The 19,205-nt window shown below is 45.3% G+C and overlaps 1 protein-coding gene across 1 annotated transcript in view; it reads right to left on the bottom strand.

Annotated features, from left to right (window-relative positions):
• Nucleotides 1-19,205, bottom strand: part of KLHL2 (kelch like family member 2) — a 123,941-nt gene that overhangs the window by 100,414 nt on the left and 4,322 nt on the right. Inside the window, exon 2 of the mRNA XM_053593194.1 lies at nucleotides 9,776-9,901. Coding sequence (XP_053449169.1) covers nucleotides 9,776-9,901 — 126 coding nt within the window. The remainder of the gene's footprint in view (nucleotides 1-9,775; nucleotides 9,902-19,205) is intronic.

The following is a 19,205-nucleotide window of genomic DNA, read 5'->3' as shown; positions in this document are numbered from 1 at the left end:
AATTCCCAACATTAGAAAAACCTATCAATGCTCTTAAAATGTATGCGTGCATATCTTCTTAAAAGTAAAAAGTGCCAATGAGCTATCAGATAGCAAACATAATTAGTAAACAATGAAACAAGAATTTCCTTCTTACTGGAAGTGGGGGCAGTGGGGAAATTACATGGGGTCCACCTACCTTTCTTGCTCAGGTGCCAGAAGTCTGGAGGCACCACTCAGCAGGACGACAGAACTGCGAGGTACCAGGCTAGGGGGTGAGCTGCCAGCCAGAATCCACGTGCCAAACACAAACTAGAGCTTAGAACGCATCCAAAGTCAGTATCAGAGGGACAGCATCAGGGGTTGGGACAGAGAAACAAGAGCAATCTAAAAAGAGACAGGGGCCAGGAGGTCAGGACCCGCAGCATCACTGAGCACAGGGCCCCTGGCGTCTAGGGAAGTGGGGTAGGAAGGTCAGGACCGGCGGCATCACTGAGCACAGGAACCCTGGCATTTAGGACAGTGGGGTGGGGAGGTCAGGACCAGCGGCATCACTGAGCACAGGGACCCTGGCATTTAGGACAGTGGGGTGGGGAGGTCAGGACCGGCGGCATAACTGAGCACAGAGCCCCTGGCATCTAGGGAAGAAGGGTGGGGAGGTCAGGACCGGTGGCATCACTGAGCACAGAGATCCTGGCATTTAGGACAGTGGGGTGGGGAGGTCAGGACCAGTGGCATCACTGAGCACAGAGATCCTGGCATCTAGGACAGTGGGGTGGGGAGGTCAGGACCAGTGGCATCACTGAGTACAGAGATCCTGGAATCTAGGGAAGAGGGGTGGGGAGGTCAGGACCGGTGGCATCACTGAGCACGGGGCGGCTGGCGTCTAGGAAAGTGGGGTGGGGAGGTCAGGACCGGTGGCATCACTGAGCACAGAGATCCTGGCATCTAGGACAGTGGGGTGGGGAGGTCAGGACCGGTGGCATCACTGAGCACAGAGATCCTGGCATCTAGGACAGTGGGGTGGGGAGGTCAGGACCAGTGGCATCACTGAGTACAGAGATCCTGGAATCTAGGGAAGAGGGGTGGGGAGGTCAGGACCGGCAACATCACTGAGCACGGGGCGGCTGGCGTCTAGGAAAGTGGGGTGGGGAGGTCAGGACCAGCAGCATCACCAGGCGCCTGGCATCTAGGGAAGTGGGGTGGGGAGGTCAGGACCGGCGGCATCACTGAGCATGGGGCCCCTGACATCTACGAAAGTGGGGTGGGGAAGTGAGCTGCTTCCTGATTCCCACGTGAATTAGTCAGGTGTAACCAGAGCACCCACACCTGACACTGTCATGTAACAGACCAGGCAGATGTACCTGGCTAAAACGCAGTCACCTCAAAGATCAACCCATCTTCCTTCTTTGAACTCTTATTTCTGAGACAGAGTCTCACTGTCACCCTTGGTAGAGTTGCTGTGGTGTCATCACAGCTCACAGCAACCTCAAACTCTTGGGCTGGAGCAATCCTCTTGCCTCAGTCTCCTGAACAGCTGGGACCACAGGTGCCTACCACAACACCCAGATAGTTTCTTTTCTATTTTTAGTAGAGACAGGGGTCTCACTCTTGCTTAGGCCATCCTCGAACTCCTGAGCTGAAGGAATACTCCCACCTCACCTTCCCAGGGTGCTGGGATTACATGTATGAGCCACCACACAGCCATCCTTCTCCTCCTCCTCTTTTTTTATTTTTTTAAGTGTATTTACTTGCAGTTAATGTCCAAGTTAGGGTCCAAGAAATCAGGCCAAAGTATTTGATTCCGTTAGGCAGATTTTGTCTCGTGGTTATGTCCCACACACAAAAGGTGTGCCAAACCTCCCCACCCTACACCCAGGCCCATTCAGTGAGAGCACCCCATCCTCCTCCCTGCCCTCAGTACCCCTCCACCCAACTCAACTTCTTCTTAAAACCATCACAACAGGCAGCATCTCAGAATTTCTGCAGCAGGCAGTAAACACAGGGCAGATGTGGTGTAAGGAGACTCACCACCCTGAGTCCCCACCAGACTTGCACCTGCTGGGATGCTCACACACAAAGCAAGAAGAGGCCAGCAGTTGCCTTGGAAAATTATAAGAAAACCTATTTCCCTCAATAACTTAGAAGCTGATTTAAGCTAGTAAAGGGTCCCATCATAGACAATCTATCACTCTTTTCAGACAGAATGAAGACAGCAGCCTCAAACTTCTGGCTTCAAGTGATCCTCTTGCCTCAGCCTCCTGAATAGCTACAACTACAGGCGCCCGCCCTTACACCTGGCTACCTTTTCTATTTTTAGTAGATATGGAGGTCTCACTCTTACTCAGGCTGGTCTGAACTCCTGAACTCAAGCAATCCACCCACCTCAGTCTCCCAGAGTGCAGGGATTACAGGTGGCCTTTAAACTTTCTTACATAAACAAGCCTGCTTCGTTTGGGCACTCTTCCCACTGCTCTTTCCCTCAAGGAATATCTTATATTCTACTTTAGTACAATACGAAAACAAAATAATTGACAATGCTCTACTACACAAAATACATAAATTAGTGCAATAAAAAAAATCACTCCCTTTGTTATTTCTTAGAAGCTCTTAGAAACAGTGATACAAAGCTATGCAGAGAAAGGCAAACTCTCAAGGTCAATGTCTAATGTACTTGCCATCTAAGTGAAAGGGTCTGAATTCATACAATAACCACGGTAACAAGGTAGCCACAACCCAACTGGCCACAGATGCACAATGAATAATCTAATCCTAGTATGATCCCAGTCCATGATGTCTAAAATCCTGGGGGGGGGGGGAATTTACAGTAATTTTCTTCTTTAACCCCACAGACCACCACCCCCCACCTAACCAATTCACCCCGTCCCCCAATTCCCCAGCAATTGTTGCATTCTTTCTCTTACTGTTATTTACCATTCATCTAAGCATCTCTTTTTTCAACAATACTCAATGTCAACAACTATTAAGCAAACCAGTTTACTGGTCTACCTGGCTCTCAGGATTTGGCGATCATTAACGAATACAGGAAATATAGGCAAAGATGCTCACAGCAGGTTCTGGGGATGTAAGAGAAGACAGTCAAAATGGTTTTTCAGGTTCTCAGGTCCAAAGGGTGAAATAAGAGAGTGCTTTGAGCTATTTTGCTCAAATAACTTCTGGAATATAAGAAATACTTTTATAAATGAACAACTAAATATTTATGGATTGTGTAGGATACACAGCTAAATGTGAAATGCTTCATATAACTTAGCCATACGGATCATGTTCAACTGGTAAATGTTAAAGATCAAAATTATATTCCTTCTAAATAAATCTACTAGGTTGCACCTACAGAACGGGTGCAACAAAATTATTAAAGCTCGAGTAGTTTTACCCATGTCCTAGAAAACAGAAGGTTTGTTTCTTTTCCCTTTTTTAATTTATTTTAAAGACATAATGCCACCTCTTGGTGGCCTCATGAACAGGTGGCAATCTAATTTTCTCAATAAAACTCCTGTCAGAGATCTATCCTGCTCCTATGTCCGCAGACACAATACGTATGCTGCCCATAGTAAGCGCCCCATGAACACCTACCAGTTTGATTTTGAAAATACTGGTGTTTTGAAAACCATCCATCATTTCTAAATTTTCCCAGGCATGGAAAACTTTTTTTTTATTTTTTTTTTGAGATGGAGTCTCACTATGTCACCCTTGATAGAGTGTGATGGTGTCACAGCTCACAGCAACCGACAACTCTTGGGCTTAAGCGATTCTCTTGCCTCAGACTCCCAAGTAGCTGGGAGGAACTACAGGTGCCTGCCACAACACCTGGCTATTTTTTGTTGTCATTGTTATTTTTAGCTGGCCTGGGCCGGGTTTGAACCCACCAGCCTCAGTGTATATGGCTGGCACCGTAACCACTGTGCTACGGGTACCGAGCCCATGTATATAAAACTTAAAGCTAAAAACTGAATTTCCCACCACAGAGGTACTGCTGAACAGGCAGTTAGTTCCTCCCTCAGCATGATCCTCTCCTCAGACACCCCCACGGCAACCCACGGCCCAAAGAATTCAGTCCAAATTCGTCATGCCATGAAGCCACAACCCTGTCACTCTCCTGCTTTCTAACCTTTTCTGCACAGACTCCCCAGCAGGAACCACTGATTCACTTTACCCAACAGGCTATCTGTAGGCCCTCCCCAGCACAATGAGCCCTACTGAGCCATCAGGGACCAGCAGTTAGATCTCCCGTGAGAGTCCTTTCTGGCGCCCAGGAATTGCACACAACCTTTCACCACCTCCTGTCTCCAGCAGCTCTCCCGACACTCAGAGGGCACAGCCCAAGTCTGACAATGGTTTGGGATCCCACACGGTGGGCGAGCAAATATCACAGGAGACCAAGTGCTCACAAATACTTGTTCAATATACTGTTTAGAAGCGACTGAAGGTGTGTTTAAACCAAATAATTTGAAGTTATTCAAGCTCGTAAGTTATTCCAGCTCAGGCTGGAACATAGAATTAGGACTCTGGGCATAATAAAGTGTCACTTTTTTTCTATAAAACAATTTTAATGTAAACTTCCTGTTCTCCCCCTATTTTCACAACCAAACCTTACATGAACTATAACTGAAAGTGACTTTTATTCCGAAAACCGTGCTTCCATCAGTCAAACAAAGGTTAACAATCATTCTGTAGAGCACAGCCGTCATTCCACCACTCTAAGGGGACAGCCTGAGAGTGGACAGGCAAGAACAAGGAAGTTCCCCCTTCCCAGAAGCCCGGAAACCACTCTCAGCTACCCTGTCCTGGCAACAGGAAGTTGATGCAAGGACCAGAAATAATAAATTTCAGCTATACAAGGTATAACACTTCAGAGACTTTTTTTTTTAAAGAGTTACTCAAATTGGCTATAAAGGATAAGAAGGGAAGAGAATGACATTTTTTAAAAAGGACCCAAAGACAGTTCATTTTCTGAAACACCCCCGCCTGGTGCCTTCACTAAAACAATCCTGGCTCCAGGCCTGGCAGTCAACACAACCATCCAAACACCGTTCTTTGTTCTGAAAACCGGAGTCAGCCACCAGCCCCTGAGATGGCGTAACACAAAGAAGAAGTTGCTATTTCACAGTCACAGAGTTCAAACCCAACACGGGACAGAGGAATAAAAGCTTGACCAAAGTAATCCTCAGACTAGGAAAGGCCAACACGGGGGACTGCAGGGAGGCAAGGAAAGATCTCATAGGCTCAGACAACATCAGAGCAGCAGGAACCTCAGATGTCAACCTTTCCTCCGCTCATTTTATAGTGAAGGCTCAAAAAGTAAAACAATTAGCCCGAGACCAAAGAATGTGTCCCAAACTGGGTTCATTCACCTCAGAGGAAGGAGCTCCATGTTCCCTCCCTGCATCTTCGTGAGTCATGCCTGTCAACAGAGGCCCACCCATAGGACACCACTTCACGGGACACCCACTCCGGGACGGCAGGAGTGGAACATTCCTGCTCTCCACCCTCAGGTCAGGTGGGGGGTAAACAGATGGCTGTGAAGTGGCTGAGGGTGGAAAGCAGGAACCAAACTGTAACTAGAAACCAAAACTGCAGCTAGGAACACACAGCAACCCTAACCTGACCTGGGGTCATTACCATCCAGGTAACATTACAGATTTGGACACCCCTCCACCCACACCGTAGGGTCTCTGGGAAGGGGGGTGATGCATGCAGACTGTTTCCTAACCCCGACATGTTGGGGGGGGGGTGCTGTTAAGGCAGGTGAACTAGTAAGCCTGTGAAAGACAAGCACACTCAGGCTTCAGGGTCCCTTCCCCACTTACAGAGAGGGGCCTCGTACTTTACTTTCATTGTACGATGAACATGTATGTGCGTGACTGCTCTGTGGATGGAGCGTCTGTGTCCCTCCATCATCACTCGGCACCCAAGCTCATTCCTCAGCACTGAAACCCAAAACCAGGGCACATCCTCCTCTAGCCGGACCTAACAGTCCTACTAAAAGTCAGTGTTTTTAGACTTCAAGAAGAAAGAAGACTCATAAAATAACCAGACTATTTCCCTTAAGTAGCCACTGCATTTTACATTTTAATAACTACTGTCACAACAGGATTAAAAAACTGAAACAGCACTGCCAGGTCTGCTGATTACTCCAGATATTTGTTTTCCCAAAGAACAAATGAAAACCCACATTCTGAAAATGCTGTCAGAGCAGTACTAGGAAGCAAATCATCAAATGATCACTACCAAGTTTAACTTTCTCTTGTCCCTCTCCAGTCCATTCTCTATGCAGAAGCCAGAGCATCTTTTTTAAAAATGGAGATCTGATCAGGTCATACCCCTACTCAAAACGTTCCAAAGACGCCCTCCCAAGGCAACTCCTGATAAAGACGGAATGTCAGGCCCTCTCCTACCCACTCAGCCACCTCTCCTGCTGACCCCAGGACCACAGCGCTGCCTTCAGCTCCCCCAGGTGCTTCCCAGCATAGACACCAGTATGGCTCCCTGTCCCTTAAACACTGTTCTCCCCACTCTCATGCTGACTTTATTTCCTCACCTCTATTCCTTACAGACCACCGTTATCTACCTTCCTAGTCCCAGCCCCACTCTGCAACTTGCTGACATTACAAACTTCTCCATGATTCTCTGACGGATGCCTGCTTCCTGCAGTCAACCCTAAGCCCCGTGAGGGTGGCAACCATACCTGATTTTGCTCACCATTGTTTCTCCAGTACCTGAAAGATAGTTAATGAAGTAAGTAAAGGAAATAACCTTCAGAATGGGAGAAGATTAATTGCAGGTTATGCTTCTGACTAAGATCTGATAACTAGAATCTACAGAGAACTCAAACTAATCAATAAGAAAAGAACAAATAACCCCATTTCTACGTGGGCAAGAGACTTGAACAGAAACTTCTGTGATGAAGACAGGTGCATGGCCTACAAACACATGAAAAAATGCACATCATCCTCAATCATCAGAGAAATGCAAATCAAGACCACTTTGAGATATCACCTAACTCTAGTAAGATTAGCCCACATCACAAAATCTCAAAACTACAGATGTTGGTGTGGATACGGAGAGAAGGGAACGCTTCTATACTGCTGGTGGGAATGCCAGCTAATACAACCCTTTTGGAAAGAAGTTTGGAAAACACTCAAGGAAGTAAAAATAGACCTACTGTTCAATCCTGCAACTCCTCTACTAGGTACATACCCAGATGATCAAAAATTACTTTACGGGCGGCGCCTGTGGCTCAGTCGGTAAGGCGCCGGCCCCATATACGGAGGGTGGCGGGTTCAAACCCGGCCCCGGCCAAACTGCAACCAAAAAATAGCCGGGCGTTGTGGCGGGCGCCTGTAGTCCCAGCTACTCGGGAGGCTGAGGCAAGAGAATCGCTTAAGCCCAGGAGTTGGAGGTTGCTGTGAGCTATGTGAGGCCACGGCACTCTACCGAGGGCCATAAAGTAAGACTCTGTCTCTACAAAAAAAAATTACTTTACAACAAAGACATTTACACCAGAATGTTTATTGCAGCCCAATTCATAAAAGCCAAGTCATGGAAACAGCCCAAGTGCCCATCAACCCGTTAATGGGTTAACAAATTGTGGTATATGTACACCATGGAATACTGTGCAGCCATTAAAAAAATGGAGACTTCACATCTTTTTTTTTTTTTTTTGAGGCAGAGCCTCAAGCTGTCGCCCTGGGTAAAGTGCCATGGCTTCACAGCTCACAGCAACCTCCAACTCCTGGTCTCAAGTGATTCTCCTGCCTCTGCCTCCCAAGTAGGCGGGACTACAGGCACCTGCCACAACGCCCAGCTATTTTTTGGTTGCAGCCGTTATTGTTGTTTGGCGGGCCCAGGCTGGATTCGAACCCACCAGCTCAGGTGTATGTGGCTGGCACCTTAGCTGCCTGAGCCACAGGCGCCGAGCTGACTTCATATCTTACCTGGATGGAGCTGGAACATATTCTTCTTAGTAAAGTATCTCAAGAATGGAAAAAAAAAAAAAAAGTATCCAATGTACTCAATACTACTAAGAAATCAATATATCATCACCTACACACTCATATGAATGACAAAACACACCTATAGTCCAGAAAGCAGAAGGGAAGAGGAGAGAGAGGAGAGGAGGGGGGATATGGGAGGAGGGAACAGTATTTGGGGGGACCTCACCTAATGTGAATGATGCAATGGTACATTTCAAAACTATTAAGAAATGAGTGTAACTGTGATGGATGTGTTACTTAGTTCAATACAAGCATTTCACATTGTATGTCAAAGCAGTATACTGAACCCCATAAATGCATCAATGTACAAAGTTATGATTTAATAAAAAATAATAATAATAAAGCTCATCAGGTGAAAAAAAAAAAAGAAAGAAAGTTATTGACTCACTAATTTAATTAAAGAAGAAACAAATGATGGACCTTCCTTTTGGGAATAACTAGCACATAAAGATGGGGAAAGTTTGGTCCCTTCTGAGCCAAGCTTTCAGCCTTACTCTTCAGAGAGTAACTTCACAAACACAAAGTGGGAAAGAGTAAATCTTTCATAAAGTGCTAAGAAAATAAAACCAAGACTGTTAACACTCATGTGAGCCTTTTAATTGACAAAAAAATCTACTCATTTTTCAGTCAACTTGTAAGGTCATGCTTTTCTCACTGCAGCAGCTCTTAATAGACTGAAGAGTTACCTTGGCAATGAGCAGGTTACTTACTCCCCCAAAACCACCACCACCACCACCAAAAATAGAGTTGCATTGTTCTCTGTCTAAAAATGTCTTTCCATATTCTTTGTGACAGCAAGTCAGAAGCCCTAGGGCAGAGCAGTACTATCCAGCAGAAGTATAATGCAACTCACGATTTCTAGTAATCACATTAGAAAAGCAAAAAAAAAAAAAAAAAAAAACCTGAAATTAATTTCAATAATATATTCTATTAAACTCAAAACACCCAGCATTCTGTCATTTCCACATGTAATCAACATTTTAAAAAATGAATAATGAAACATTTTACATTTCCACTTTCTGCACTAGCTCAGAACCCACGGTGTGTTTCCCACCTACAGAACTAGCCACGGGTTGCTAGAGGCTATTACTCTCCAGGTGTCCTCAAACTTTTTAAACAGGGGGCCAATTCACTGTCTCTCAGACAGTTGGGGGGCCAGACTATAGTTTAAAAAAAAAAACTATGAACAAATTCCTATGCATACTGCACATATCTTATTTTGAAGTAAAAAAAAACAAAGCAGGAACAAATACAATCACACCGTCTCATGTGGTCCGCGGGCTGCTGTTTGAGGACCCCTGCAAGTTAGACAGAGGCATCCTATATCATCCCCCCTTCTGATAAATCATTTGCTTTCCTCCTTTAAAAAACCCTGCAGAGGGAGGCGCCTGTGGCTCAGTGAGTAGGGTGCCGGCCCCATATGCCGAGGGTGGCGGGTTCAAACCCAATCCCAGCCAAAACTGCAACAACAAAAAAATTAGCCAGGCATTGTGGCGGGCGCCTGTAGTCCCAGCTGCTTGGGAGGCTGAGGCAAGAGAATCGCGTAAGCCCAAGAGTTAGAGGTTGCTGTGAGCCGTGTGATGCCACGGCACTCTACCCGAGGGCGGTACAGTGAGACTCTGTCTCTACCAAAAAAAAAAAAAAAAAAAACCCCTGCAGAAAAAGCTTTTAATGTTCCCTGTGTCAAACAAAGCAACAATAAGGGGGTTGCGTACTCACTATAAACAACTGAAAAATAAAGGGAAGAGACCACGGTTACATGTATGTAAGTATGATGATACCTTCGCAGCTCGTTCATGACTTTGAAAGCTTTCTTCATATGCCAAGGGTTCACTGTCACTGGGCAGTGTTTTTCTGCATTATCATCTTTTGAATCGAGAGGCTTCTGATGACCCTGCTTTGTGCATCTGTACATAAAAGAACAAGAAAACAGAAAAAGATCTTATTAAAGATAATTTAGTTTGTGCTTACTGAGCTACAAGAGACACCGTGAATGCTTCCCTCCCCTACACGTTCAAAGTCTGACGAGACTTGCCAAGGTAAGATTCACACTTTCACACGTCAGCACACTTTCTAATGGTCATTACGGTCGCAACAGAAGAGTGTGCAACTACCTCCCTAGGGTCAAAGTTCTGTCCAAGATGAGCACAGACAATTCAGTAACAGCAGTCCAACAGGTATATCCAAATAAAAACACTGAGAATCAATCTTTTCTGTTGGAAATCAATTTGCTAACAACAACAAAAAAGAGAATCAACTTGCCCTTACAATCTGCTACAGTCACACATTATCAACAAACCAAGGCAGGAGCAGGTTATATTTTATACAAACTTTAAAAACTCAGAATCTGACTTAAGTTCTGGTGTCTACCTGCAAAAATATTTACCCCACATAATTTGGACCTTCACGAACAAGAAATTAATCATGTCAGCTAATGTTTATATTCACCACAAGGCAGCCACTGAGCTCAGTGGTTAATCCTCACAACTCTGTGAGCTAATTACTATTATTACCCCATTCAACAGGTAATTTTTTTAATAACTTGGTAAATGAATGGTAGAGCTGGGTACAAATGCAGCCAATCTGAGGCTCCATCTTATTCTTTTCACTGGTGTTCAATACTATTTCCTACCTTAAGTAAGGAATATGTAAAGGTATAATTTTTAAGAGCCCAAAGCTATATTTGAAAGGTTCCAGACCCAAGGATAAAATCATTCAGAGACATGAGATGAAAGGAAAATGGAGATCCAATTCATGCAGTTAAAGTGGCCTTTATGCCAACTAGAGTGCAGGTGGGGTGAGATTCCTGACCAGGGAGAAATCCACACGTGGGCCATGGCAGACAGGGATTTAAAGGGTTAAGGCAGTCAGGATTGGTGGCATTCCTATTTCCTGGGAGGGACATGAGTCTGACCCTCTCTGGGCGGGCCATGAACTTGACCCTGTCTGGGCAGGTCAAGTTTATTTGGGCAGGTACATCTGATCTATCAATATTAGCATTGCCAAATGAATTATTCTTTCAAGATCTAAAAGCCAAAAAAATTAACACATAAAATCAGGGTACGCTGAGGAAGGGAAGCAGTGAATTAACTGCAAATTCATGGACACAGGGAGCTTCTTGAGATGATTTTTAGTACATAAAAATTACTAAAAATCATGGGATTATAATTGGTGACTTTTATGGTGTGTAAGTTATACCTCAATAAGGCTATTAAATAAAAAAATCAGGACACCAATTTTTTAATCAGATTTAAAAAATTAAGCCTAAAAAAAAAACCATACTAGGGGCGGCACCTATGGCTAAAAGGAATAGGACGCCAGCCCCATATACCAGAGGTGGTGGGTTCAAACCTGGCCTGGCCAAAAAAAAAAAAAATCATACTAGGGTTGGCTTGGCACCCATAGCACAGTGGTTATGGCGCCAGCCACATACACTGAGGTTGGCGGGTTCGAATCTAGCCTGGGCCAGCTAAACAACAATGACCACTGCAACCACAGAAAAAAAAAAAAAAAAATAGCCGGGCATTGTGGCAGGTGCCTGTAGTCCCAGCTACTTGGGAGGTTGGGGCAAGAGAATCGCTTCAGCTCAAGAGTTTGAGGTTGCTGTGAGCTGTGATGTCACGGGACTCTACCGAGGGCGACATAATAAGACTCTGTCTCAAAAAAAAAAAGAAGAAAAGAAAAATCATACTGGCATATATATCAAAGAACAATTGCTGCACTTCTAGTCCTCTCCTGACCCATTTCTCAACAGATGATTCTTTTTTTAATATTATCATTTATTAATTCATTCAGTAATATTTTTTTAGTGCCAACCATGTACTAAGCACTATTCTTAAGGGACTTGATATGAATGAAGGAATAAAACGAAGACCCCTGTCCTCAGGGACGATTGAGTCCAGTGGGGGGAGGATAAGGACAAACTCAGAGCAGACAGGGTGTTATGAAGGAGACGAGTGCTGTGGAAACAAAAAAGAGTAGCAGGGCAAAGAGAATGAGAAACGGGGGTCAGAGGTGCGGGGGCGCAATTGCTGTGGTGACTGGGGTGCTTAGGGAAGGTCTAACTGGAAACTGAAACTGAACAAAAGGCTAGGAGAGGGGAGGACAAGCCGGAGCAAGGCCAGCGTGCGGCTGCGGGGACGGGAGTGCAGTGGACATCACGTGGGGTCCCACAGGACATTGTCGGTACTCTGGCCTTGAGTGAGGGGGAGGCATTGCAGAGGAGTAATACAACTCAGCTTCGTGTTCCCAACAGGCCACTGTGGCTCCTGGAGGAGGAAAGTCTACACAGGAGGGCATCACAGCAGTGCAGTAGAGAAGACGGCAGCTCAGGCAGGGCACAGCAGCGGGCATGCTGAGAAACAGCTGAGTTCTGGATGTTCTGAATAGTTCTGGATAGCCAATAAGATCTGTTCACACAAAGGACCTGCCGCGTCAAAAAAGTCCACAGGACTCTTAGTCTCTTGGCCCGAGCACACGGAAGAACTAAGTTTCCATTAACTGAGATGGGGTAGGCCGCAGGTGTAACAGGTTTGGGGGAGGAAGATCAAGAACTCAGTTTTTAATCCATGCTGGTTTTAAGGTTTCAGATAACCAAGTGAAGACATCGAATCATCAGATAAACAAATCTAGCCAGAGACAGAAATTTGAGAATCAGTGGTTACATGGATGGTGTATGAAACTGAGGCACTCAACATTAAGGTAACCTCGTAAATTAAACACAGAAATCCCCTTGTTCCTCCAACTCCAGAAACAACACTAGTTCAGGCACCTGATATCTTTTTTTTTTTTCATTTTTTAAATATTATAATTAATTATAGAATTATTTTATTTTATTTATTTTTTTTTTATTGTTGGGGATTCATTGAGGGTACAATAAGCCAGGTTACACTGATTGCAATTGTTAGGTAAAGTCCCTCTTGCAATCATGTCTTGCCCCCTGGTGTGTGTGAGGCACCTGATATCTTGACGGCCTTACCCTGCAGGAGGAAGACAATCTTTCTACTTCCTCAGTGCATGAGCTTTTAAAGGGGCCTAACAAAGGAATCAGTGCAGGGACTTGGGGAGGAGGGGAGCCCACAGCTGGAGTGGAAGAATTAAGAAGTACACTCCTCCCAGCGGCATCTGTAGGGTGCACTAGAGGGTGTGCTAGACCTGGGCTAAGAACAGGAGAGCCTTGCCAAGTCTGGAAGCCAAAGGGAAGAGGCGTGATGAAACACAGAGCAGCGTAGAGCAGCGTAGAGGGAAAAGAGTAGGAAGCGGGGTCAGGGGAAATTATGTAGAGACACGCCCACCCGAACTTTCCGACCTTGTAACACTGTACACCCACATATATAGCCAGATACTATTTACTTTATAATATTTACTTTACATCTGCTTCTAGCATAATAATTTAGAGGCTGCCACAGAGGAAAAATATACAGAGGATTAGCAAAGTTATCACAGAAGTTATTAATGCTCAGAGTGGAAGTAAAAGCAACTTTGCTCTAGAAAAAATATCATTATTTAAGAGTCAAGAGTGTTTACATTTGCTTAGCAACTTAGGGACGGGGGAGGCAGCTCACGCCTGTAATTCCAGCACTCTGGGAAGCTGAGGTGGGTGGACTGCTTGAGCAGTTTGAGACCAGCCTGAGCTAGAGCAAGACCCCATCTCTAAAAATAGTTGTGGCCGGTGCCTGCAGTCCCAGCTACCCGGGAGGCTGAGGCAAGAGCATCACAGAGTCCAGAATATACCTTCTCCCTGCTTCCTTGCTAAAGCAAAGAGCCTGCCTTCTCCAGAAAAGCTTCTCATTCTGAGAACCGTCTTCTTTAAAGTACCTGAAAGACATACTTTCTCAAGTTTCTTTCACCTTTAGTCCCCAACTCCGCATTCCATAACTAGTCATATAACCACGCAGGAGCCTATACTCTGAAACTGCCGGACTTCCCAAGGGTTTGGAGCCCAGAGCACTACACCATTTATAGCAGGTAATCCTAAACCCTTCCTTCAGTGACTGACTTCTGCAAATTCCCAGGGTGGCAAGGCTGACTTCTCAGATGAGTTGACTTTCTAACTCTGCTGAAGACTACACCGCTGACAAAAACTGAATTCTTGGAAAGGAAGGAACCAGTAAACTAACCATAATCTTCAAAACAGTCATACTACTAAACAGAGTTTTTTTAAGTCAGCATCTGCCCTATAGCTATGTAAGAACTTGGATTTTATCTTCAGTATGCAAACCCTCAGAATTGAATATGAATTCAACTATTACCACAGAATACCTTATAATTTAACAGGATAATTTCCTGATAAAGCCACTGAATACTTCCCAGTTGGAACACATACATTGTTAAAAGTTGCGTCTCTTGGGCGGCGCCTGTGGATCAAGGAGTAGCCGAGGAGGTTTGAGCCGGCCCTGGCCAAAACTGCATAATAAAAAAAAAGTTATGTCTCTTATTTTCCAGAGCCTGAAAGGAAAATATCTAGAAAAACTAGAATTGCCCAAACTTAGTAAAACGGATTCACAGTTAAAAATCAGAGCCCTGGACCTACTGAGAGGCAGAGGGAGGAATTATGCACTGGTCCCAGCACGGTCCTCCCCCTGGACCAGGCCCTGTGGAGAGGCTCGGCAGGAGGAGGTGGCTGGGCCATCTGCGGAGAGGGGAGTGACTGGCAGGAGCATAATGGCTCTCTGATAGAACAATAGAGCTGTAAAAAGCTCGCTTCAATTCAACGCTGCTCCTCTCCTCCTCCCCTCCCACCTACATGACAAACAGCACAATCAGGCACTTTTTGTCCCTGACAGTGACTATTACCAGAAGAGGGACCAGGGTAAAAGCTTGTCTTATGCAAGATCAATCTTTTCAAGAATACTGTATCAACAATTAGCAAAGAGCACTGTCAGTGTGGGGTATCTGTGAGGTGCGAAAATGGGGAAAGGAGGTGGATGATCCACTCCAAACACATCCAATTCCTTTACCATGAGTATTCCTGACCTTTATTTCGCCAGTTTTCCTAATACTGCCCTCACTTGGCCGGTAAGAGGGGTCGGAGGGGACAGCGATGTAACTTGGCAATTCAGCTGACCTGGCCACATTCCCTAGACTTGACTGAAAGGGCAGCAGAAGAGGCCAGACTCTGGGACGGCCTGGGCTGCCGTCTTGTCCATGCCAACACTGCCATGCGACTTGGCCTATCTGAGCTTTACATGTTTTGCTGTAAGATTTATTCCACCAATATGTCTAACGTGAAATGTAACATGAAAGTCACAGATACTAACACCTGAGCCAGGTGCGGCGGAGGGGGACTCACGCCTGTAATACCAGCACTCTGGGAGGCCAAGGCAGGTGGATTGCTTGAGCTCACGAATTTGAGACCAGCCTGAGCAAGAGCGAGACTCATCGCTACCAAAAATAGAAAAACTGAGGCAGGAGGATCACTTGAGCCCAAGAGTTGAAGGTTGCTGTGAGCTATGACGCCACAACACTCTACCCAGGGCGACAGCTTGAGAATGTCTCAAAAAAAAAAAAAAAAAAGATAGTAACACTCACCTACTTATCTCAGGGAATTATAGAAGCAACTAAGCACTAGGGGTGGGGGCTGACAATTAAGTTCAGGAACTCATCCTAGGAAAAGTGCTATTTATCTATCTGACTACTGAGTCTCACTACGGAGCACTCCCCCAGGAAGCTCTGCACCAAAGTCAGCACCTTGCCCGTCCCTCAAAGCAATTCTGAGACTCTTTTTCTGGGATGACCATCAGCATAGGAAGGCCTGACAATTAAGTTCACCAACTTGCCACCATGCACTTACAATGGCAGCAAACTGGCAGGGTTTTGTGACCGTGGTACATGTCGTTATCAGCATCTCACGGGCTGTTCCTGACCACACACGGGTTGCCTTGCTGAATGGTGGTCATGATTGCTGCATGTTTTGGTGTGCCATACAATGACAGCTCAGATGGCCATTCCAAAAAAAGTTTCAAGTTGTTCTGAAGGGTGGATTGGTGCAAGCTTCCCAAGGGGAGAACTCTGAAGGTGACCATAGTGATACTCAGCCGTGAGATACGTAGCACTTATTCTAGGATCAGTTTGTGAACTTAATTGTCAGCCCTTATATATGAATGTAAACAAAGTTTAGAAGAAAATTGTTGAGGTTAGGAGGTAAACTAATTATAGAGACACGTTTCCCACATTTTATTGAACTTCCACACTTTTAACTGCAACATTCAATTCAAAGTTATTGGCAAGACTCAAAACAACCATAGCTGCTAACAAATCGGAAGTGTCAGTGCTGCCCAGATGTCCACTGCTCCCCTGGTACTGAGCAGGGTGAGGGACATAAGTGAGGCTGAATCAGGGTCCTCCTCCAGTTACCCTCGAATGGGAAGGCACACCCTAACCAAGGAGCAACCAGGTCAGCATACAGGTGCAAGATCATGGCCTACCAATCACAAATGCTACAGAGATGCGGAAACAAGCTGGAGATCATGGACTACCAATTACAAAAACTACAGGGATGCAAAGATGAGCTGGAGGGGGCTGGAGTAGATAAGTCTGTGAAGGAGATAAGGTTCCCCCTGGGCCTCGGAGAACTCCCAAGTTCTTTAACCATGGACAGGGGACAGAAGTAGGAAAAGGCTGGAGAACTCTGGCTTGTGAGAGTTTATGCTAAGAGATTCGAGCACATACACAATGATCGTGGCTCTGTAAGATAAGGTCAAAGTGATGGAGGGCTGTGACTGCCTAGGTGGTTTTGATAAGTCATTTCACTAACTCAGAGATGTTAGAGCAGTGGTTCTCAACTTATAGGTCACAACCCACAGGAACTGTATTAAAGGGCTGCGGCATTAGAAGGGTTGAGAACCACTCTGTTAGAGGGTTAAAAGAGCAGGTGGCCTGAAAGGTGAGGAGAGAACACAAGGAGCTCAACAGGAGACCACTGAAAAGATTCGGGTATCAAGTGATGAAATCCATTCCTCAGAACAGTGGCGGCCAGAACACACACTTGACATGCAGATCCCACAGTTCCTAGAGACTGATAAAATACGGAGAAGAAAGAAAACCCACAGACTATGCCTAATATACAGAGAAGAAAGAGAAACCACAGACTATGCAAATGTTTTGGATATCGGGGATAAGAAGAGATGGTATGATGGACAGTCAGTTTGAGAAAGAATGTTAGTTTAAGACATGTTGAGTTTAGAGGCAGAAGCTAAGAGTAGATAATATCAGAAGCTCAAACTTCCAAGCCACAGCATAGACAGATCTAGAGGCCAGACTTAAGATATAGATGGGCTGTGACTTAAAAGATTAACGTGACTGGAAAGAACTGGCCAAGACTGTGAAATGCCACTGCCCACCAACATTAACAGAAGAGAAAAAGTAATCGACAGAGAGCAATCGGAGTCCCAGCTTTTTCAATTCTTGTTAAGTTTGGGGAAGTAACGTAACCTCTATTTCTCAGCTGAAAAATAATAAAAATAGACCTACACTGTAAGGTTGTTGACAAGGGAGCAATAAAGTATGTAGATCACATCTAGCAACCTAAAAACTATAGAGGAGGAAACCGGGAAGGTGGAGCTATGTGGAAAGCAAGGGCTTGTTTTTCAAGGCAGAATTAGTGAAAGGAACTGGTCAAAGGAATATTTTAACAAATGCCAACAGTCTTCCACGTAAGACAGGACAGTGGACAGCACACAGAGGATACTGACCAGTCATCATAGCAACTGTCCAGCACTCACTGCTCCCTGTCCACAGCACCCCCACTTCTGAACTACGCTAAAATGTCACCTCATCAAAGACATGCTGACCCTCTGGGAACTGTCACTCTCTGCCCCTCCTTATTCTCTGCCCTTCTTTTGCTTATAGCACTTATTACTACTACATCTATGGTATGTTTTTGTTTACTACTGGTTTCAACCATGAGGGAAAAGGCTTTGTTTTCTGAAATGTCTGTAAAACCATGTCAAGCACTCAACGATTACAAATGAAAACTGGACAGGGTGCAGCCGGTCACACTTGTAACCCCAGCATTCCGGGAGGCTGAGGCGGGAGGATCCCTTGAGCTCAGGAGTTGGAGACCAGCCTGAGCAAGAGTGAGACCCCGACCCCCATCTCTACTAAAAGTAGAAAAACTAACCAGACGTGGTAGTGGGCACCTATAATCCCAGCTACTCAGGAAGGGGATTGCTTGATCCCTGGAGCTTGAGGTTGCTGTGAGCTACGACACCACAACACTCCAGCCAGGGTGACAGAGTAAGACTCTATCTCAAAAAAGAAAAACCCAAACTGCCTCATCATAGACAGTAAATGCTTTTGGGATTCGGCAGAACACTACTGAAAAGCAACTGAAAGGCAATTTTCTCTCTCTGTGTCACCTTCAAAGAACCTTCTGCCTGATCTTAAGAAATTGAACGTTGTTCATATGCACTCCAAGTGCAGATCTGTAACAGCGACAGAATCAAATCGTAAGCTTACAGTCACCCTCAGAAAAGCGCACTTACTAATGCTTACTGAATGCCTACTGTGCACATTACAAAACGTGCATTAGAAACAAAAGACTTAGGACTTGTGGTTTCCCAGGGTTGAAAAATTTTTAAACTACTATATAAATACTACCTATTTCCAGAACCCACTTCTCAAGTTCCCAAATGCACTTCAAATTGTCCCTAAATATGGCACTTCCTGCAACACACATTATCCATATGTCTTGGAACATTGCTGTGCCTAAATATCTTTGTCTATCACTGGGGAGATTTATCTGTAAGAGATGCCCAATTAACACTTAGGACTAAACAAAACCAAGAACATACTCCAGGCTCAGTGCCCGTAGCACAGTGGTTATGTCACCAGCCACATACAGCAAGGCTGGTGGGTTCGAACCTGGCCAGGGCCAGCTAAACAATGACAACCGTAACAAAAAAATAGCCGGAGCTCAGCTCCCGTAGCTCAAGCGGCTAGGGCAGCTAGCCACATATACCAGAGCTGGCAGGTTCGAACCCAACCTGGGCCCACCAAACAACAATAACAACTACAACCAAAAAATAGCTGGGTGGTGTGGTGGGTGCCTGTAGTCCCAGCTACTTGGGAGGCTGAAGCAAGAGAATTGCTTAAGCCCAAGAGTTTGAGGTTGCTGTGAGCTGTGATATAACAACACTCTACACAGGGTGACAGCTTAAAACTGTCTCAAAAAAGAAAAAAAATAGCCAGGCATTGTGGCGGGCACCTTGT

This window comes from Nycticebus coucang, chromosome 6 (assembly GCF_027406575.1).
Source record: "Nycticebus coucang isolate mNycCou1 chromosome 6, mNycCou1.pri, whole genome shotgun sequence".
NCBI classification, from domain to species: domain Eukaryota; kingdom Metazoa; phylum Chordata; class Mammalia; order Primates; family Lorisidae; genus Nycticebus; species Nycticebus coucang.
Note: the sequence above shows the minus strand (reverse complement) of the source record. Positions and strands in the feature narration are given on the sequence as shown.